This window comes from Musa acuminata, chromosome BXJ3-1, assembly GCF_036884655.1.
Source record: "Musa acuminata AAA Group cultivar baxijiao chromosome BXJ3-1, Cavendish_Baxijiao_AAA, whole genome shotgun sequence".
NCBI classification, from domain to species: Eukaryota; Viridiplantae; Streptophyta; class Magnoliopsida; order Zingiberales; family Musaceae; genus Musa; species Musa acuminata.
The window spans coordinates 10,162,473-10,181,930 of record NC_088349.1 but is presented as its reverse complement, the minus strand read 5'-3'; the positions used below and the strand labels follow the sequence as shown (position 1 = coordinate 10,181,930).

Here is a 19,458-nt window from a genome sequence, read left to right as displayed (position 1 = left end):
CGAAGCTTCAATGTGATGGAGGGTACGGGGAAGCGGAAATCCAAGGTAAGAGCTCTGTACTATCTTGCGCATCGATCGTCTTTTTTGGTATAAGGTTTTGAAGTTTGGCCCTTTGTGGGTTTCTTTTGCTTCTTGCGGCCTCAAACTTCTGCTTCTTTTCCTTTCTTATCGGGGTTTGAATTCGAAGCTTCAATGTGATGGAGGGAAAGAAGGTCTTAAAATAAAAAATAAAAAGAGAAATTTATATATTAATAATCAAATAATATATAAGAATATCAACTTTTCTTTATTAAAAAATAAATAAAAGTAATATCTCTCTTGGGCTAACATAAATCCTACACTCCTCAGATGAAGCCTCTCATATCAATCATGCCTGCAGTTACGGCCTATCACAAACCCGAGCCTCATTCTGATCTTAGAACAAGTTAGAATCTAATTAGGACTCTTTTAAGTAACCCTTTTTTTTTTGGGGGGATCTTTACCTCTTATAAAAAATTTATAAATTAATGGTATAAAAAAATTACTACAGTTATACAAATGAATCAGTCGATAGTCCAATACATGATTTTAATAAATTATCAATGTATCTTATGTAGTTGAAAGTGAAACCATACTATTACTTGATTTTGGAAACAGACATCAATATCTTTGTTTTAACATTAGTAATATTTTTCCTCTGATCATATACTATCTCTATGGTATATGATGGTCGAAGGTTCTCTGCGCGGTCAATTTGGCGGCTCATTTTGCTCCTGTAGTTATTATAAATGTCATCGAAGCGTTCTCTACTTGGGTGTAAGTTGGTGTCTTAAATAGTTTTAGTGAGCGGAGCGAGTTAACCGTAGCCCAGCGGGGAAAGAAAAGGGTGGTCGAAAGGACGGCTCGACGAAGGCGAAGGTATTCTTTCTTACTGGGTTTTATGGGCTTCATGGATATGGCACAGATGTGGAGCTCAAAATTGGTAGATTGGGCCGAATAAAGGCCATGATGGTATGTATCTCTTCTCGACGCATCTGCTTCGAGATTGATGCAAGGGGGTCAAAGTTGATCATCAAAAAAGCCAAGACCCAATATAAATTTAATAGAAAACATTTAATTATAAGTAAAATTTTAAGTTAATGAGAAAAAAAATGAAATCCGAATAGCATAAGGTTTTGAGTCTGCTGTTGTTGGGACAATTAAGAGGCGGCGGTGCTTGATAGCTGTGCGTGGAAGCTTGGTGAGCGCAGGAGCCCGCCATGGATGCATGCATGTGCCGGTGCTCGCCCCCATGCTTTCTGCATCATTCCATGCGCACTGAACTTGGACCGCCTACCAACACTGCAACGTCGTCTTCTTCCGCCTCTTACCCTCCAGTTTTGTTTGGTGGTTTGAGTCGGGGGAGGACATGCCTTTTCATGGTATGGTATTGTTCTTTTCTTTGCCTCACCAATCATTAGTTTTGATAGTATTGATTCTGGTTTTAGGATCGATAATTTGAAATCCGAATTGAATCGATTTCATAATTCAGGTTTCGCACCGAAATTATCTTTTTTTATTATAAAATATTTCTCTAATTAATTGTTGGAAGGAAGACATTTGTTACTTAGAATGACATTTGATTGTTGAGATTTTTTGTATTTTTTTGATCGATCTGAAACATAGTCTAAACCATTGATTCTGATTTGATTTGAAATCATCAAACAATTAATCCGATTTGATTCCGATGCTTTAGCTATTCAAATCGAACCGCGATCGGATCATACGTTTTGATTTGATTTATATCAACTCGTCGTTTTCTGTTATTTTCTGTCAAGTCTAAATAATGATCATCTCATAAACAAATTGATCTCGAATCAACGTAAATAATTATTTGTTGGCGGAAAAACACATGGAGAAGAAAGCAAGAAAAGAAAAGAACGAACGACGGACGGCGAAGGTGTCGAGAGACTAATGGGGACGCCACGGGCCCGCCGTCGCCGGCAACGTCGACCTCGTCCCGACGGCAGCGTCAGATATGGACGGCCATAACGCATGACAAATGCTTCCATCCGGCTTTTCTTAACCCTTTGGAACCGACCCACCCTCTTCTACCTTCCTTCTGGTCGTCCACCGATATGAACCCATCCCGGACCCACTCAAAATCCCTCTCTCCCGCCAATCACAGGCCAGGGAGGTCGCCTTACTGCGCTTTCAAGCGTACCGAGTAACACATCAGTAACAACAGCAGAGAGATAGTAACAAAAAAAAAAATACTTTGGCGACATTTAATTGTATTGTTTTCTTTTTGAAGGGATAATAAACCCACCAAGAAATTTAACGTCGTAAAAACCCTTCCGCCTATGATGGACGCAAACAGATGATTACATGCTTCGATGTGAATTAGCATGTAATCCACACATCCACCGGATGACACCGACGATAGGGGCCGTTACGGATGCAGTCACTTGGGACCACCCGGAACAGCGACTTTAATCCGTTTCCGACGCATTCGCCGGAGCTTTGCCGAGTGGTCCCCTCACGACTTGCTACCGTATCGAACTGCGAGTGGATGTATGGTGCCCTGCGGGGCTCGCGTCCACGTGATGTGGGGTAGCTCTCGTGTCCCCACTCAGCGTACTATGTGTCCCTGGATGCCACAAGCCGAACGTGAGGCCCCACGGTCACCCCCAATCCAGCATCGGGTAGCCGAACGGGTACGTAGTGCACAGGCGGGAGAAGCGCGGCTGTCGCTGTCACCGTCACCGTCCAAGAGTTCTCCGTCTTGCGGAAACCGAAGATTCAAGGACAGGTAACAGTGTCGTGATTCGTGGCAGCAACGGAAGGCGGTGGCGGTGGGACGTGGCTCCGATCAAAGATGCGCTTTAAGACTCGCGCTAGGGGCATCATATGTATCTGCACGAATCGTGAGGCACGGGTGGTGGGAGGCGTTGGCATCTTCGCCGCAGCGAGTCGGTGTTCTCAACGAAGACAAAGTTGCGGTGGCCATTCGATTCGCTCTTGTTCGCTTTCTCTTATCTAGTTTTCCAAAATAATAATAATAATAATAATAATAATAATAATAATAATAATATGAATAGTAATAATAATAGTAACATGGGTGGTGCTTTGTGGGGAGTCCAGCAATTGAATCGAAGTGTTGTCGTTTAGCATTTGAATCTGGGCATGAATTATTTGGGTTTCGATTGAATTATTATCTACATACAATTATCCAAAAGAAAAAGTCTGAGATTGAAAGATTTTGTAGGAAGACCAGCGATGCTGAATTTGTGTCATCAGACATACCTAACATTGTTATCCATGAGAACTATTGTAAGATTTATTTATTTATTTTATTTATTATGGTTTTGGGTTTGGTGGTTGGTTTATCTCAAATCGTAAAGTAGGCGAATGGTATCTACGGGGGTAGCCAAAGTTCCAGTGAAAAGGAAAGCAAAGGAATGACCGGAGAGATGCCACGGTTGCGCCCACCTTACCTTTTTCTTCTTCTTTTCTTCTCGAGCGTACCTCTCGATCTATGCATCCCCTAATTCCTCCTCCTCCATCTTCCTTCAGCTGCTTCCTGAAAATTTTCGCCTTCCACCAAAACATAAGAACAGAAAAGAGAGAGAGAGTGTGTGTGTGTGTGGAAAGGAAGCCTTTTTTTGGCTTCGGCAAATTAAGTAGCTGAGCCATCGTATGATAATAACAAGGTGGCGCAAAGATGAAACGAGAGCATCAAGAGACTGGAGCAGGAGGTGGTAGCGGTTACCATGTGGCGACGGCGGCGGACATGGCGGGCGCGAAGGGGAAGATGACGGCGGCGTCATCGATGGGGATGGAGGACGACGACTGCGGCGTAGACGAGCTGCTGGCGGCGCTCGGCTACAAGGTGCGGTCGTCGGACATGGCGGACGTCGCCCAGAAGCTGGAGCAGCTGGAGATGGCGATGGCCAGCACCGCCGCGGCCGCAAGCGACGATGCCTCGGTCCTCCCCCAGATTGCCTCCGACACCGTCCACTACGACCCCTCGCACTTGGCCGCCTGGCTCGACAGCATGCTCTCCGAGCTTAATGCGCCGCCTCCCCCGCTTCCCCCTCCACCGCCCGTCGCCGCCGCCGTCCACCACCACCACCATCAGAGGTTTGATGTCTCCACCGCCTCTGCCGTCTCTGAGCCACCTGCCATCACCACCGTTGCTCCGCTGCGCCCATCGGACGCCTACGGCTTCAAACCCGTTCCTCCACCGGCTGCCGCCTCCGGTGGCCGCGTTGTCTATGGCTTAGATCCCCAATCTGAGATGATCGTGTCACCGAGAGATCAGAAACGGAAGAGGACTTGCTCTCCTTCCTCGTCATCTTCCTGGGGCGCAGAGGCTGGAAGAGCGAGGGGATCGAGGACGGAAGGGGCGTCGTCCGCGAAGCCGGCAGCAGCGCTTCCAGTGGTAGTTGTGGACACGCAGGAGACGGGGATCCGCCTGGTTCACGCCCTGATGGCGTGCGCCGAGGCGGTGCAGCAGGAGAACCTCAAGGCGGCGGACGCTCTGGTGAAGCATATCTCGGTGCTGGCCGCCTCTCAGGACGGCCCGATGCGGAAAGTGGCCGGGTATTTCGCTGAAGCCATCGCCCGTCGGATCTACCGTCGCCGTCCTCTCTCCCAGGTCGACCGCGCCCTCGATTCCCCGGCCTTGGAGGATCTCCTTCACCTACACTTCTACGAGAGCTGCCCGTACCTCAAGTTCGCCCACTTCACCGCGAACCAAGCCATTCTTGAGGCCTTCTCGGGCTGCCGTCGCGTGCACGTCATCGACTTCGGGATGAGGCAGGGGTTGCAGTGGCCAGCGCTGCTCCAAGCGCTCGCCCTCCGCCCGGGGGGGCCGCCGTCGCTCCGCCTCACTGGCATCGGCCCGCCGCAATCGGACCACTCGGACGCCCTGCAGCAGGTGGGCTGGAAGCTCGACATGCTCGCCAAGACCATCGGCGTGGACTTCCGCTACCGCGGCTTCGTGGCCTCCAGCCTTGCGGACCTCGAGTCTCGGATGCTGCTCGAACGGGACGGTAGTGAAGGCGATCGTGATGATGAGGGGGAGGAAGAGGCGGTCGCGGTGAACTCGGTGATGGAGCTGCACCGGCTGCTGGCTCGGACGGGGGCGTTGGAGAAGGTGCTCAGGATGGTGCTGGCGGTGCGCCCGCGGATCGTGACGGTGGTGGAGGAGGAGGCGAACCACAACGGGGGCACGTTCCTGGATCGGTTCACGGAGGCGCTGCACTATTACTCGAGCATGTTCGACTCGCTGGAAGGCGGCGGGGGGCAGGCGGCGGCGGCGGGCGAGGAGGAGCAGCAGCAGAAGCACCGGGCGATGGCGGAGGCCTACCTGGGGCGGCAGATCTGCAACGTGGTGGCGTGCGAGGGGGCGGAACGGACAGAGCGGCACGAGACGCTGGGGCAGTGGCGGGTGCGGATGGCCCGCGCCGGGTTTGAGCCCGCCCACCTCGGCTCCAACGCATTCAAGCAGGCCAGCATGCTCCTCGCCCTTTACGCCGGTGGCGATGGGTTTCGAGTGGAGGAGACGGACGGCTGCCTCACCCTCGGCTGGCACACCCGCCCCCTCATTGCCACCTCCGCCTGGCGAGTCTCCGCCGCCTCCGCCCACTGACCCGGATCGCTCTCTCCCTCCGAACCGTCTGCTGCTGCTGCTCTTCCCTCGTGCCGGACCCACCGCCCGTGCGCGGGTCAGGTGCGTCCACGCGGTCCTCGCGGCAATTGACGGCCATGGATTGGTGGGCACGTTGACCCATCAAGGGTTTGCTCTCCCGCTCGCTCTTCCCTTTTATTCCCTAGTTTTGTTCTCTCTTTCTAATAGAGTGAGTCTCACTGTGATGTAATAATCCCACTATCCAAGCCTCTATCGCATCAGTAACGCTACATCCTCCTCCTCCTGTCCATCTATCGAGTGAGGTTGAATCGAAGAGGCAGTAATAATATTGCCACGATCTTTCTTACTTTCTAAGTCCAAATTCATTGAATCTTCTCCTAATAATGGAGTCGTCACGATGGCACTATCAAGCAGTGCCGATCGGGAGATAAGGGTGAGATGGTGTCCCCTTGGCCCCATCATCGCTCTCTGCAGCAGATGGAGTGTCTCATCGGCCGCTCCCCGTCTTTCCCAAAACAAATATCAGCCACATCCCTCTCTCTCTCTCTCTCTCTCTCTCCCTAGACATCGAGGCACAGGGAACACCAAACACGGGTTCCAGAAGGGACGATCAACGTGCTATTATTCCTGCAGACAAATGCAAGTGGCCCGAGTACTACTAAGTCTACTGTGATGCCTTTGGAACTCAGCGCAAGGCATTCATGTGCGTGCGAAGGGAACCCAACAGATGGCTGATTCCCATGTCGGCACCGTGGCACAGGTCAGAGATTGACGACGATTCCTATTGGTGGTTCAGCTTTTCTATTCTATGTGCGACTACTTCGATGCCGATCTCAACACGAGTAAGCAGTAAAGGGGCCTTTTAGTCCTACCACTCGAAGGAATGGGGAGAGCCGCGGCAACCCACTCGTGCAAGGAACAAATATCGATCGGCTCCCTTCGTCTTCCCTGGGACGGCAACAGCATCTCGAGAAGCCAAGTCAAAGACAATATCGCAAACGCCTTCTTCTTCCACCACCACCCCAAACGCTGCTGATTCACATGAACAGGAGAGGTGTTTCACCCAACTACTCCCTCTCCTTTGGACCTGATCGCCCATGTCGCCGTCAACGACAGCGGCCCGGCGTAGTTGCCGCGTACAGCCGCCCGGATCATGTCATCATCAGCCGAGCTCTTAACTATTGTTCCCACCTAAAAGAGCGGCGGTGATGAGAGGGCAATCATCTGATGGCAACCAGTGAACCACCACCTAGCCACTTTTCATCTTCTCACTTCTTCTTCTGCATTATCCATGGACCAGATAATGACGAAACCTACAGACCCAACTTACGAAAAGATATCATCACAAAATCCCTGCATCAGCAGACTAATTGTTATCTTAGGCTTCCGTTGGATCACGCATGATCCATCGGGCCCCAAATTGCTAACCACTTGATGTTGAAGCCACCCAACATTTCAAACTAGCCCAGAAGAGCATATCAACATCTTTCTCCCTTCTCTCAAAAAAAAGAAAAAAGAGTACACTTGAATTTGCACTACTTGTTCTTTCATTAATTGAACTAATATTTCTATAATCGAATTTGCATGTCAAGAATCCCAACTCATTCCTAACTATTAGGATGTAACAAGCCTCAAATCATGGTTTGACAAGCAACCATGATTCAAACATTTGCTGTCATGCTCCACTAAAGAATGATTTTTAAAAAGATCAATTAACCTTCAGAACTCAGTCAAACACATGCTGATCATGCAGTTTTCTGAACTAATTGTCTACACAGTAAAACATGACCAGCTCTTAAAATAGAACTTTAAATAATTTCTAGAGAAAAAATGAAAGATCAACAAGACGGCCATCATGTAATTAAAGAAACGAAGAATCTAATTCAAGACATCGAAAATGTCTCAACCATTGCAAGTTTATTCAGCTATTGAATGAGACTATTGTACAAGTAAAAAGAAGAACGTAGAGAAACTCAGCAAGATGACAGAATTAACATTAAAGTAATGCTTCTCATTTGACATTAACCATAGGAGAAAGCTGAGGCACCTTCACAAGCAACAGGATGGCAGACATCAGCATCCCAGTAATTTAATCAAGTGTTTGGTGTTCCCTGTGGCCTTGCTGATCTTTCGATTGGTGCTCTTGCAAGATGCATTGCTGGAACCTGAATGACCGCGCAAACCACCGACTCCCAGAAATTTCAGGAAACATGACTTCTGCAACTTGATTTGTATTTATTGAAATAGCTGCTTTAGCCTATTGCTGGCGAGGTTTGCTGTTTTGTTTGTCGGTTCCAGAACAAGGGCATACTTGAAATCTGAGAAAGATCAGACAAGGCAGTTAGCAATTGACGTTATATATTAACACTGTTAACCATGATTATATTAACATCTATACAATTCTTTACTGGTAATGGGAGAAGGCACAGTCCCTAGATGCTATTAAGATTTGTTGAAACAGAGATGATGCAATTCATATGAAAGGATAAGATATCTCAATCACGATAAGAAGCCCATGATTAAAGCACGTCAGCATGTGTGAATAGTGTGTCGTGTCCATGTGAGTAAGAGAGAGACCTTCAATTGCCTCTTTGTAATAGCCCAACATCTCCCTTGCTGTACCTCTTCGCAGATATGCTTTAACATTCTGACAAAATCCATAGAAACAAGGTAAATACTCACTTGAGAGAATGAAAATAAAGAAAATGCAAAATGAAGATTTACTGATATCACTTGAGTGCATCTAAAGCATCCAACAAATTGAATGTATCACCAACTTTAAAGGATGGTTTTCCAGAACAATAAGCTGATTAAAACAGACGGACATACAATGCCTTTGAGGAAAGCATAATCACGTACTCTTGCCCTGGTTTCAAACCAAAAAATGGCAAGATAAAAAAGATTGGCAACCATAAAATTTCAACTGTGTACCTGCACTCTCCACCACCAATCGGACTATTTGCTAGGTTTTGACTACAACAATCAACAGGCACTTGCAGGCTAGAATCATGATCAATGCATGGAATACAGAATAGAAAACCTAGACTGGGAGAACGTGCATAGGTGTGCCTGTATAAGCATGTACACCCAGAAAATCATTGACATGCATAGAGAAAGACTAAACTTTGGTATGAGGCTCCGTCCAACAGAAAACAGTGAAGTCATAGTCTTAAATAGTACATAAGCTCAAGATGTAAACTGAATTTGAGACGCTATACTATTGTTTCCTAGGTTAACATTACCATCCAATGGGGAGAACAGTGATGTCATAATCTCATATATTATTTTCAAGGTTAACAGTATTACCATTTATAAGCTTGCATTGACCTGAAGAGATTTAGTTTTCAATTAATTCATGTTTACTCATTCAATTATATTACCTAGAACTCTTAAATTAAAGATAATGTAACAGAATTGCATTTAGCATTATTTTTGTAATCTAAACTACAGTGACTTTGTTATTTTTGCCTTATTTCTTTCTATTATTTACTCATGTCTTCTGAACCTTTCTTGTTCAAATCAAGGACATGCCTAAAACAAAAACCTTCTGACTATTAGCACCTGCATTGTATTCATACTTACCAACAATCAAAACTGGATCCAAATTAAAACTTTGACCATGTAAAAAGTAACCAGCATGCACAGAAACATGAACTAAGGTTCAGTTAGCAGCAATAGAAAGTATAATATAGAAAAGCAACAGAAACCCAGGCCACTAACCATGTTGAACCAGCCTTTTGAACTGGCATAAGGAAACAAAATTTAGTCAACTAGAAGGCTTCCAATTTCTTAAAAGGCCACTATGGTAGAATATCAGCAGAAAAATTTTCAGCAGACCAACATACTCTACATAAGATATATTACGAAACCAATGTTCTGTGCACAAAGCAAGTTACTAGTAGCGTCAACTACATACTAACGGATGCTACATAAGAAATAAAATAGGAGAACAAGATGCTCATTAAGGAACTAAAATAAAGTTCCTTAATAATCAAATAGAAGAAAATAATAAATGATCAAATAAAACATCACAGATTAGATTATTGTAATTTTACAACTACTGACCTTTTTGTCAAGGTTAATAGCAGAGCTGCAATCAGCTTCAGCTTGAAGGTAACTGTTCAGACAAAACGAACATGTGATTAGAAAAAAAAAACAAAGAAGTGATGAACATCTTAAAACAAGAGGCCAAAAACAAGAAATACCTTCCCAGTTCCAGATATGCAGCGGCCCTATTACTGTAGTATGTTGCATTTTTCCCATTTAGTTTGATTGCTTCTGTGTACAAACTTATAGCTTTTTGCCACTGTTTATCCTTGTAAGCAACATTACCCTGCAATTGAGGGGAAAAAAGAACTTAAACAGTATTCACAATAAGAAAAATGGTACTATGGTAGTAGCATCTAAACCAAGGTTGGAAATTCTTCTTGCAATTTTGACCAAATTATAAGTTAAAAAATCCATGTAAAATCTCACAAGAGATCATGACAAATGAAGCAGAACAGGGTCGGCATAAAACGTAAATTCAGAAAAACAGTACTATGTTAAACGATAGATGTGATGTTACGACAGCTACATATCTACAAGACTACAAAGGAACACAACGGAACATAAAAAAGATATGTAACTGACTTTTTCTTTAGCAATTTCTGCAGATTCTTCATTCGTAATGCTGCTTTTTGAGAAGTTGGACTTGGATGCTATGTCCGCTTGTTCTTGAAGAATGGCATACATCGTCTGAATAGTATCTAGCAAAAGGTGATCACCTCCATGCCTGGCAATAAAGGAAACTGAGACTGGACATTTTTCAAACAATCCTAAGGGTATTGTGACCTGTAGTGAGGAAATGAAAAAAACACACAATGACAGTGGTTAGCATGACAAAATAACTGCTGGATCAGTATCAGCTGAACATGTTGATGTCCACCAACGCATTTCATGAGTTTACATGGAAAAGCACTGCACCTGACAACAGCCTGACATGCTAGCAATAGCAGATAAACAAAATGTATGGTTTAGATAGTCCTCGGATGACAGCTCCTTTGCATTAAGCTTCGGAGGAAGTCCTAAGACAGTAGGAAGAACAAGTATTCCTTCGTCCTGTAAGAATCATCAGCTCAGTCAACTTGAACTAGTATAACATCCAGTTACAGTGATAAAACATATTAGATGGCTCCTATTTATTCCATGGTATATGACAACTACAATTATCATCCGCAATACGTTACCTCACAAGGTGTATATAGCATTTTCAACTATATATCATCATGTGATTATTAGAAATTAGGGGACTTGCTGTGTGTCAGCACGTGGATGTCCACGTGTATGTATGTAAGCCAAGTTCAACATTGGAATAAATTCAAATTTTAGTTCAATTATAGCAAGGATCAGCAATACAAACGTCCCACAAAATAGTAAGATTAGTATGAATTTATTTCTGTAACTGCAAACTGGAAAACTGTTCAGTTCTCAGATAACATATATGAACCTTACACAACAGATACCAATTCCTAGCTTGCAGGCTACGTAGGAATTTCTCTTTGTCTGTCTTCTAGTACTTTGCCTTTATGTATCCCTGCTGGCACCCAACTGCCTACATAATTGTTCTGTCAACCCTATTCCATCCTTGCAATCCATCACACAGTGCACTTGTTGCATAAATACTTGGTATCATGAAGTCTAGAATCCTTATGTTCCACCATCAAATTCCAACATTTCATTATACTACTTGCATTTTGATCATTTTCACAACCCACTACAACATTCTTCCACTTCCCAGTATGTTATGCTTAAACTGACAGAATGCGATTAGCTATATAAATTGGTGGTCAAGATGCAAGATCTGGCTCTCACTGGTAGGTGTAATTTCACCTTAATTAAAATTTGACAGTAGAGTTCTGAAGGATGTGTACAAACACCCACAAAAGCATATAGAAATGGCGCCAATCATAGAGCTTAAATATATGGTGCCTTCATTGCAGATCATAAGATTGAACATTAACTTGAAGATCAACTATTTAATGAAAGGTCCAAACAACTGCAACATGTCAACAAGAAGCCGAAGCACATTTTTGAGCCACAAGAACAAAATCTTGAATGGCAATCCCATCAATTTTCAATATGACTTATATAATCTATAAAACCATTCAGTGTTTTCAACAAATAAATATCAAAAAGAAAAAAAATTGTATAGGGCTACCTTTAGAAGAGCATTGAGGGCTAAGTGTGATTCTTCTCTTGCAGACTGACAGCAATCAAGTGCAAGACTATCATCTGCCAATCTATTAATTTGAGCTGATATAAATGGATCAAGGGCAGGCTTAGTGGAGCTGATCCACTCCTCATGATTATTTCTAAACTCATGGCTGTAAATACAACACAATGATAATTATGGTTCAGCAATCACATTAACAGGATTTTGAAAAGTCACTGTATGTATTGGTAAGCAATAACTATGAAATTGGATGTAAGCATATACTAAGCATCACTACGAACCAGAAAGTATTAAAATAAATTTCCAGATACACATTATCTGGCTAAATGCATGTATATGGAAAGCAAAAGATGGCCCACTAATTCAGTAAATCCCAGATGTTCCTGGAGAGAATTAATTTTCAATGATGAATTTTGTTGGTATACCAATCAACATGTAAGCAGCACAAGTTAACAATAGAAAAAAGGATGTGTCAGCATACCATGAGCCATGCCACATGCTGATACTGTCTCAACATAACATGGCATGACTAATAATTTTCATAACTCAAAGTCACAGTTCTAGAGACTGATGCCTTGAAATGTTAAAGAACTTTGACTATTAACTAGTATACTTCATCATCACAAACATATCGCTGGTGCCTTGGTCAGTAAGTAATTTGGTACAAACCAATCAAACGTCAATAATTAGAAAAACAATATATTGAATTATTGCAAATAAATATACAATTTTCTTTTGCAACTTACTGGATCCAACATAAGATGTTTGCTAAAAAAAGGTCTAAAGTCAACCTTGAGCCAGTTAAACACAAGTCAATAGCAACAGTACCCCCTAAAGAGTTTCGTACGACACGCAATCTTAATATGGAAATTGCGTGCTCTTTTTATCTTGTAATCTTATATACTTCTCCTGAGCCTGAGGTCAGACATTGTCAATCATTTACTCCGTTTTCTTCTTTCTTTATATATTTTTTTAATTTGTGACATACCCGCTCTTAGAAAATGTATTTGAATAATTTGAACCAGGCCATCCAAAAAATATTTAAATAATTTGAATCAGGAATAATGATCGGTCTCATATTAGAAAATGTATTGCATCTCCCTTTTTGATTGCATAAATTTGCTAGACTGTTTATTATTATTTTGCAAAGGATAAGTGGTGAAGGCAAAATTCAAACCTATGACCTTGCGATAAACTATCAAAGTTTTACCAGCTAGGTTAGCTAAAAGCTTCAATATTTTATTAGTTTCACTTTGTTATCATTTGATAAAAACCAACTCAATTATGTAGTGATCCAAACTTTTAAAAATAAATCCTACCACTACCAACTTAAGGAAAAATCCATAACAAAGTCATGAATATACATGTGTGGATAAAGAATATTGAAAGCTGGTTAACTATCAACAGAATTCCACACTTACTTGAATAGTGATTGCATAGCCTTTGCAAGTGACAACAGTGTACTCTTTGAGTCACCATTCTTTTTTCCATTTTGAAGTTGCTTCAAGCTAGGAAGTTTTGAAGATAAATAATCTCCAAGGTTTAGATGCTTTAGAAGTTTCTCTGCAGTCATAAATCAATGAAGTTACTGTTCAAACAAAATCAATAACACAAAAAATGACAATAATGAAACAGGAAAGAATATCTTCATGGAGAAGAATCCAATACACAGACACGCACTTCCAAATAGCTTCTCTACAGAATTGATCAGCACCCGAGTCACCCTGCTTGTTGGTATCTTCAACAGTTCAAAACAGTCATCTGCAATAAATATATTTCTAGGCTGGCGCAGACCAGAATATGGAGCCTGGATTAATAAATAAGCTACACGACGAAAGACATTAGGGTCCTTCGAGAAGAAACCTGTGGATCAGAAACACAACAACCAAATTGTCAATAATTCGTAGGCCAGTATTCCTGTTTATGCTGCATCATACTAAGTAAAATTGGTAGCACACAAGTTCTAAAAACAGTTGGAATAAAGCGTAAGCAAGCTAGCATCCCAACGATCAACCAAAAATCAAGCATTATGAGATATCAAACCTAACATTTTTTATTACTAGTGCTTCAAAACCTTTACGCCTTGAGGTACCATCTGACAGGTGAACATTGACATCATAAATTTTGATCTTTGCATAAGGAGAGGATATTTGGTACTTCGGTATAAGCAATGGTATTTTACTTCATTCTGTAAAGGCACAAACCTGAAGATATTTTTCTTCAGGTTTGTAACTATTTTACAAGGTACAAATGAGATTTGAGGACACGAGAGAAAATATTTTACTTCATTCTGTAAGAAATTATTTAAAGGCACAAACCTGAAGTCGCACACGCTAAACTCCAAAAATTATAACACAGAAGTAACTTTTTGGGGATAATTATTCAACAATTGCCCATTTCCTATCCCACCTCCAACTCTAGAATCATCACAGCTGATGGCATTTCAGAGGCATCTCTTCTCCACCACACATCTATGAACCTCCACAATGTCCCTTACCTCCATCAGATGGGAGGTCCAATGGTTGCAGTAAGTACTAATGTAGAGCATATCACATGCAGTTAATGCTTCATATACTGAGAAATTATTAATACTCCAAAGAGACTGTACTAACATCTGAAATTTAAATTGGACATGCTTAGAGCACAAATGCAACATAATACACATGTCAAACTAATTAACAGGACATAAAAGCAAGGAACAAACAAGATACATAAATTATGGACAACCTAACCTGAGATCTCTTTAGAATTGATCAAAATAAACACTATAGTTTGTATTCCAGTATATAAGATTTTCATAGGTTTGGTTGTTAATGTTACTTAGGAGAACCCCCACCTGATCTAAAACAAAAGCATGACCCTGGCACAACATGAAATCAGGAAAAAAAAAAGGATTAGATCTAATTTCTGTTCGCTCTTTTGCATTGGATAATACATTCGGTATGCAGTTTTTTGTTTATAAATATTTAGAAGTCTATAGAAACAAACCATGAAATCATATATAACACATCTCATCAGAATTTTGGCATAAATCTGATAACTACATCCTGACACGTGCATCTGCACTTTCATCACGGGGTGACAACATGGACATAAAGTAACCTCCTTTTACTAGTAGTTAAAGTAGTCAGTCTCATTCATTGACATCAGAATACATATTGAAGACTACAGAAGTGTAAATGTCAAACTCCATTCAATCATGTGCTAGAAAAAACTTTACATACCAATTGTGTCAAGACTTGGGGAAACAGGAACAAAGCCCAAAGTAGACACAGCTGCATAAGAAGGCCGGAAAGCTAAGATGCCACAGTAAGCCCCAGGTATTCTCACTCCACCAATTGTATCAACGCCTGTGTATATATAAAAAAATACTGACCATGATGAAACCATGATAAACACAAGCAAATAACAAGACTTAGTTTCCAGAAAAGTTGTGCAGAACATGGAAAGTTAGCCTAGAAACAGACTTTACGAATGTTTCATCTCAAAGAGCTCATTGGCACGAGAATGGTACTGTGAGAACTCACCCAAGGAAAACTCTGCCAAACCACTAGCAACAGCTACAGCTGATCCACTTGAACATCCTCCAGGCACTCGCTCAGGAACTGTAGGGTTTGTAGGCGTATCATAATGTTTGTTTTCGCCACTCATGCTGGCAAAAGTTTAAATTGGTAAATAAACATTAAAGGGAACAAAATCAACGGAATATGAGTATTCACTTGGAACATTGTTTGCAAAATAATAACAAATAATTTAAATGGCTTCAAAGAAATTATTGGTTGGTCAGCAGAATTATGTGAAACACATATAGAAGCAAAAAGGTCACAAGGTTATGTGACAAACCAAGTATTCTTACCCATATGCCAACTCATCAATGATAGTTTTTCCAATACAAGTGGCACCACCATCTACAAGAGCCAAAATTATCGGTGCTGTTCTTGCTGCAGATTCATGAGTCCTAGCCCAGTCCAGGTTTCCAAACCCAGTGACATATCCCTCGATATCAAATCTGTTAATTAATGAAACAGTCAAGAATCTCACCAAGGCCATAATTGGAAACAAACTTGATTCTCGAGCATGAGCAACCACACTCGCAGAGAATAGCTTAAGCTAGAAATACTGTCAAAGCTCAATTGAAACAGTTTAAGAGACCATAATATAGCACAATGGCAAGACACAACCTGTCTGCAATACTATCTTCATGACCTTGGAAAATGAATGAGCTGAAAATATTATCGTAAAAGTCGAAGCAAATTTCAATTGGAAACTCAGTGACAACTCAAAGAAACAATGTGGTTCTAGATGAAAAAATGTTCGGAATCATATATTACGAAAATTAAAGAAACAATGGTAAAATGGATACAAATAACCAAAATTTATTATACTTCTACTTGTAAAGATGGAAAACATTGTTAGCATATCATATAGCACAATGGCAAGAGACAATCTATCAACAATACTTTCTTCATGACCTCAGAAAATGAATGAGCTGAAATTTTTATCATATAAGCCCAAAGCAAAATTCACTTGGGAAACTCATTGATAAAATCAAGGAAGTAATGAGATTTCTAGATAAAAAGATTTCCACAACAATATATCACCAAAATTGAAGGAGCTGGGTAAAAGAGATACATATAGCCAAAATTCTTTATACATACACGTATAAACATGAAGAAAAAAAAATTGCTAGCAAATTATGTACAACCAAAACTAGGACACCAGCTTTACCAGTATATATTGTTCATCATCTGCAAGAATTGGACTTTCCACAACTCTCAACAAGATCATCTACACCATTCCCATTATTTTGCCATTAATGACATCTTGTAACAATCGCTACACGATTTGATCGAATATAAATCTGATATCTCGTTATAATTTTACTATGACCAGACAGCTAAATATACAGCCTCAGCAAATCAGTCAACCGCATAAACCCTAAACGGCAGGCAAAGAAATCCCTCCATCCACAAACACAATATTCGAGATGAACAAAAGAAAGGCCGGAATGAAGAGAAGGGCCGGGAGATGCGGGGGACGAGAGCGCTCACATGTCGGCGACGGCGAAGGTGAGGCCACTCAAGGGGTGGGGGGCTTTCGGGGGCGCCGGCGGCGGTGGCGGTAGGAGCTGTAGGCGCTCAACGAAGGCGCCGAAATCCTCCTTCAAAGCCCGCCGCCGCATCCGCCGCGTCATGATGAATATGCTGGCGACGCCCAGCCCGAGAAGGACCCATAGGTTGGATGATGGCCCGTAAGGGGAAGGCATGGTTTTTTCTTCTTCTTTAATCTTCTTTTTCCGCTTCTTCTTCCTTGCGTCGGGGTTTGGGAGTGCAGAGGCGGCAGAAGGGGATGGGGAAGGATAACACCAGAACCGGGCTGTTCGCTTTCTTTTCGTTCCTTCACCTCCTTTTATCCATCCCCCTCTCTCTCTCTATCTCTCTCCCTCTCTCGATCGACCTAAATAACGAGGAATGTAGTGTTTTATACCCAAATTGGGTTATTGATTCTAGCCGGAGATTATTAAAACGCCAACGAGTGTGGTGGGCGAACGAGCCGTCTTGGGCACTAACACAGGCGAAGAGCAAAGAGTTGTGGCCTAACGAGGCGGCGCAGATGGGGTTCCCAACTCGGAGCTGCCTCTCGTACGCATTTGGGCCGCAATCGGAAGAGCCCTTCTTGATTCTTTAATGCGGATCACAAAGCAAGATGGACGGTCTCAGAACGAAAACACTGTAGCATTTGGGCCGCATCAAAAGAGCCCATCATGATTCTTTAATGGATCGGGCTCACGTGGATCAAGTTATTGTGCTGATCGCAAAGCAAGATGGACGGTCTCAGACTGAAAACACTGTAGAGTTGAAGATCCGAATCCGCTGGGAGGGACGGTTCTACTGTGCTTCCCGTCACGACCTCACGTGGTTGGCGCGTGCCGAGTTTGAGCTGAGGATTTCTTCATCCAAACCTACGACAGTCGTACGTTCATGGCGTTTACGAACTCAAATAGAACAACAACACCGGTAATGATATATATACTGTAGCTTGTGAAGTTTAGAGGGGCGTTTGGGAAATGAAGATGGTGGAACCGTGCATGGCAAGGTGAGTGACGTAGAAGCCGAGTCCTGAAACTTCACACGCGTGTTACAGGTAGGTAATGATGCCTTTACAAAAGCTAATCTAAAGTTGGATACAGAAGATCTGATGCCCCATATATTGGTCAAACAAATCTTCTGTATCACGTAGGCGTCAATGTTTGTCCAAAAAAGAGTGAACTGGCGTTTCCTATTATACTCGTCCATCAGAAAAAGAAACTCTTTTTATACCTGCACTAATAACTTTACTTCCTTTCCTTGTCTGAGTTGCCAAGAGATTTGACCGTTGAAGATAGCAAGTTTCATCGTAGTTCAGCTTAAGAATCCATAGATATTTGAAGCTGTATGGCAGTGACAGTACATGAAGAACAAAACTGAAGGACAAAGTCCCACCTTCACATCACGAGAAAAGGAGGAGAAGAAGATTAAGCATTTCAACAGCATGACAAGAAGATAGACTTAGGGTTTATATATGGCTTGGTGACAATATATAGTTCAGAATACTTGTAGCATGAGAAGAAATTGTGTTGCAGGTGTAGTAGGTTTCAAGTTGTAATTGAAACAACTTGATGAAGAACTGTGGCTGCTTGCTTCATGACTGGCTAATTCCTTCTGCACAGACAAGTAGCAAATCTTCACCTGCATTTCTCTGTCATGAGAATAATCCTTGTGAACCATTGAACTTGAAGTCCACAAAGGCAGTTTTCTATATTTTACTTGTATTTTGAGTTATTGTTGCTCACAATGCAGCATTCTATGTAAACATGCTTGGTTATTGCCGTTTCTGAAGTAAAAACATATGGATGAAGCTTGATTTGCTGCACATTCCTTGGAGTTGTAGTTAATGATCATGATGTTGCACTGATGAGAAACAGAAGTAAAAATATGTTAGGGTCTAATAACTTGATATCATTAATGCCATGCTGATCTCCTACCTCTTCATGATCTCAATCAACAACACACAAAGAAAGAGAACCAGGCATAGTAACTCAGGTGCAATTTCATAGATTATAAGCTAATCTCCCTGGTTGATGATTAAGATATCCCCTAATCAGGTTAATTCATGTTAGACAGTGATGAAAAAATGTTTTACTTACATTGACATAAGATAGTAATAGCTCACTAAACAAATCTACTTGATCCAAGAACAATAGAGTCCCTATGTCAAGATAAAGGAACCTCATCAGTAATGTGCTTTATCTCATATACGCTGATCAGACTATAACAAAGTAGCTTACAAATGATTCGTATTAATAAAGATGTTGGGTATTTACTCCTCAACTCACCTTATTTCCATTTACAAGATGATCAACTCACAGCTGTTCTTCTACACTGATATAGTATGAAGCCAATCGATAAATGTCAAAGGTAATGCTGCACATACATTGAACTCAACATGCTACAAGTGTGGACTGTTAACCATGCTCTGGGTGGTATGTAGAACAGGAAATAGTACATCCTGAACATTGTCACCATTTATAGAAGTCAAAGAACCAAGTCTGCTGCTCTCGACTTTTGTATTTTGCTGTTGAACCCATCGA

At 42.1% G+C, this 19,458-nt stretch overlaps 2 protein-coding genes across 2 annotated transcripts; one reads left to right on the top strand and one right to left on the bottom strand.

Moving 5' to 3' along the window:
• The first annotated feature begins 3,388 nt into the window (after positions 1–3,388).
• LOC135629047 (DELLA protein SLR1-like) lies at positions 3,389–5,960 on the top strand. The gene has a single exon (XM_065136173.1). It carries the CDS (start codon positions 3,683–3,685, stop codon positions 5,612–5,614), a length of 1,932 nt encoding a protein of 643 aa, XP_064992245.1. The 5' UTR covers positions 3,389–3,682; the 3' UTR covers positions 5,615–5,960.
• Positions 5,961–7,512: 1,552 nt separating this feature from the next.
• On the bottom strand, positions 7,513–17,320 carry LOC135629045 (translocon at the outer membrane of chloroplasts 64-like). The gene is made up of 13 exons (XM_065136171.1): positions 16,880–17,320; positions 15,685–15,837; positions 15,356–15,480; positions 15,053–15,178; positions 13,509–13,691; positions 13,250–13,391; positions 11,814–11,979; positions 10,580–10,714; positions 10,247–10,447; positions 9,820–9,947; positions 9,680–9,731; positions 8,192–8,261; positions 7,513–7,932 (listed from the first exon to the last, which is right to left on the bottom strand). Exons 1-13 carry the CDS (start codon positions 17,092–17,094, stop codon positions 7,850–7,852), a joined length of 1,779 nt encoding a protein of 592 aa, XP_064992243.1. The 5' UTR covers positions 17,095–17,320; the 3' UTR covers positions 7,513–7,849.
• Between the last annotated feature and the right edge of the window lie 2,138 nt (positions 17,321–19,458).

What these genes read in the sequence shown, in the direction of transcription:
- LOC135629047 (XM_065136173.1), top strand. Translation starts at nt 3,683, where the DNA reads ATGAAACGAGAGCATCAAGAGACTGGAGCAGGAGGTGGTAGCGGTTAC.
- LOC135629045 (XM_065136171.1), bottom strand. Translation starts at nt 17,094, where the DNA reads ATGCCTTCCCCTTACGGGCCATCATCCAACCTATGGGTCCTTCTCGGG. An exon ending in CCCAAGTCTTGACACAATTG is followed by an intron (nt 13,692 to 15,052) that starts GTATGTAAAGTT and finishes TCTGATCCACAG; the next exon opens with GTTTCTTCTCGAAGGACCCT. An exon ending in TGTAGAGAAGCTATTTGGAA is followed by an intron (nt 13,392 to 13,508) that starts GTGCGTGTCTGT and finishes TTATGACTGCAG; the next exon opens with AGAAACTTCTAAAGCATCTA.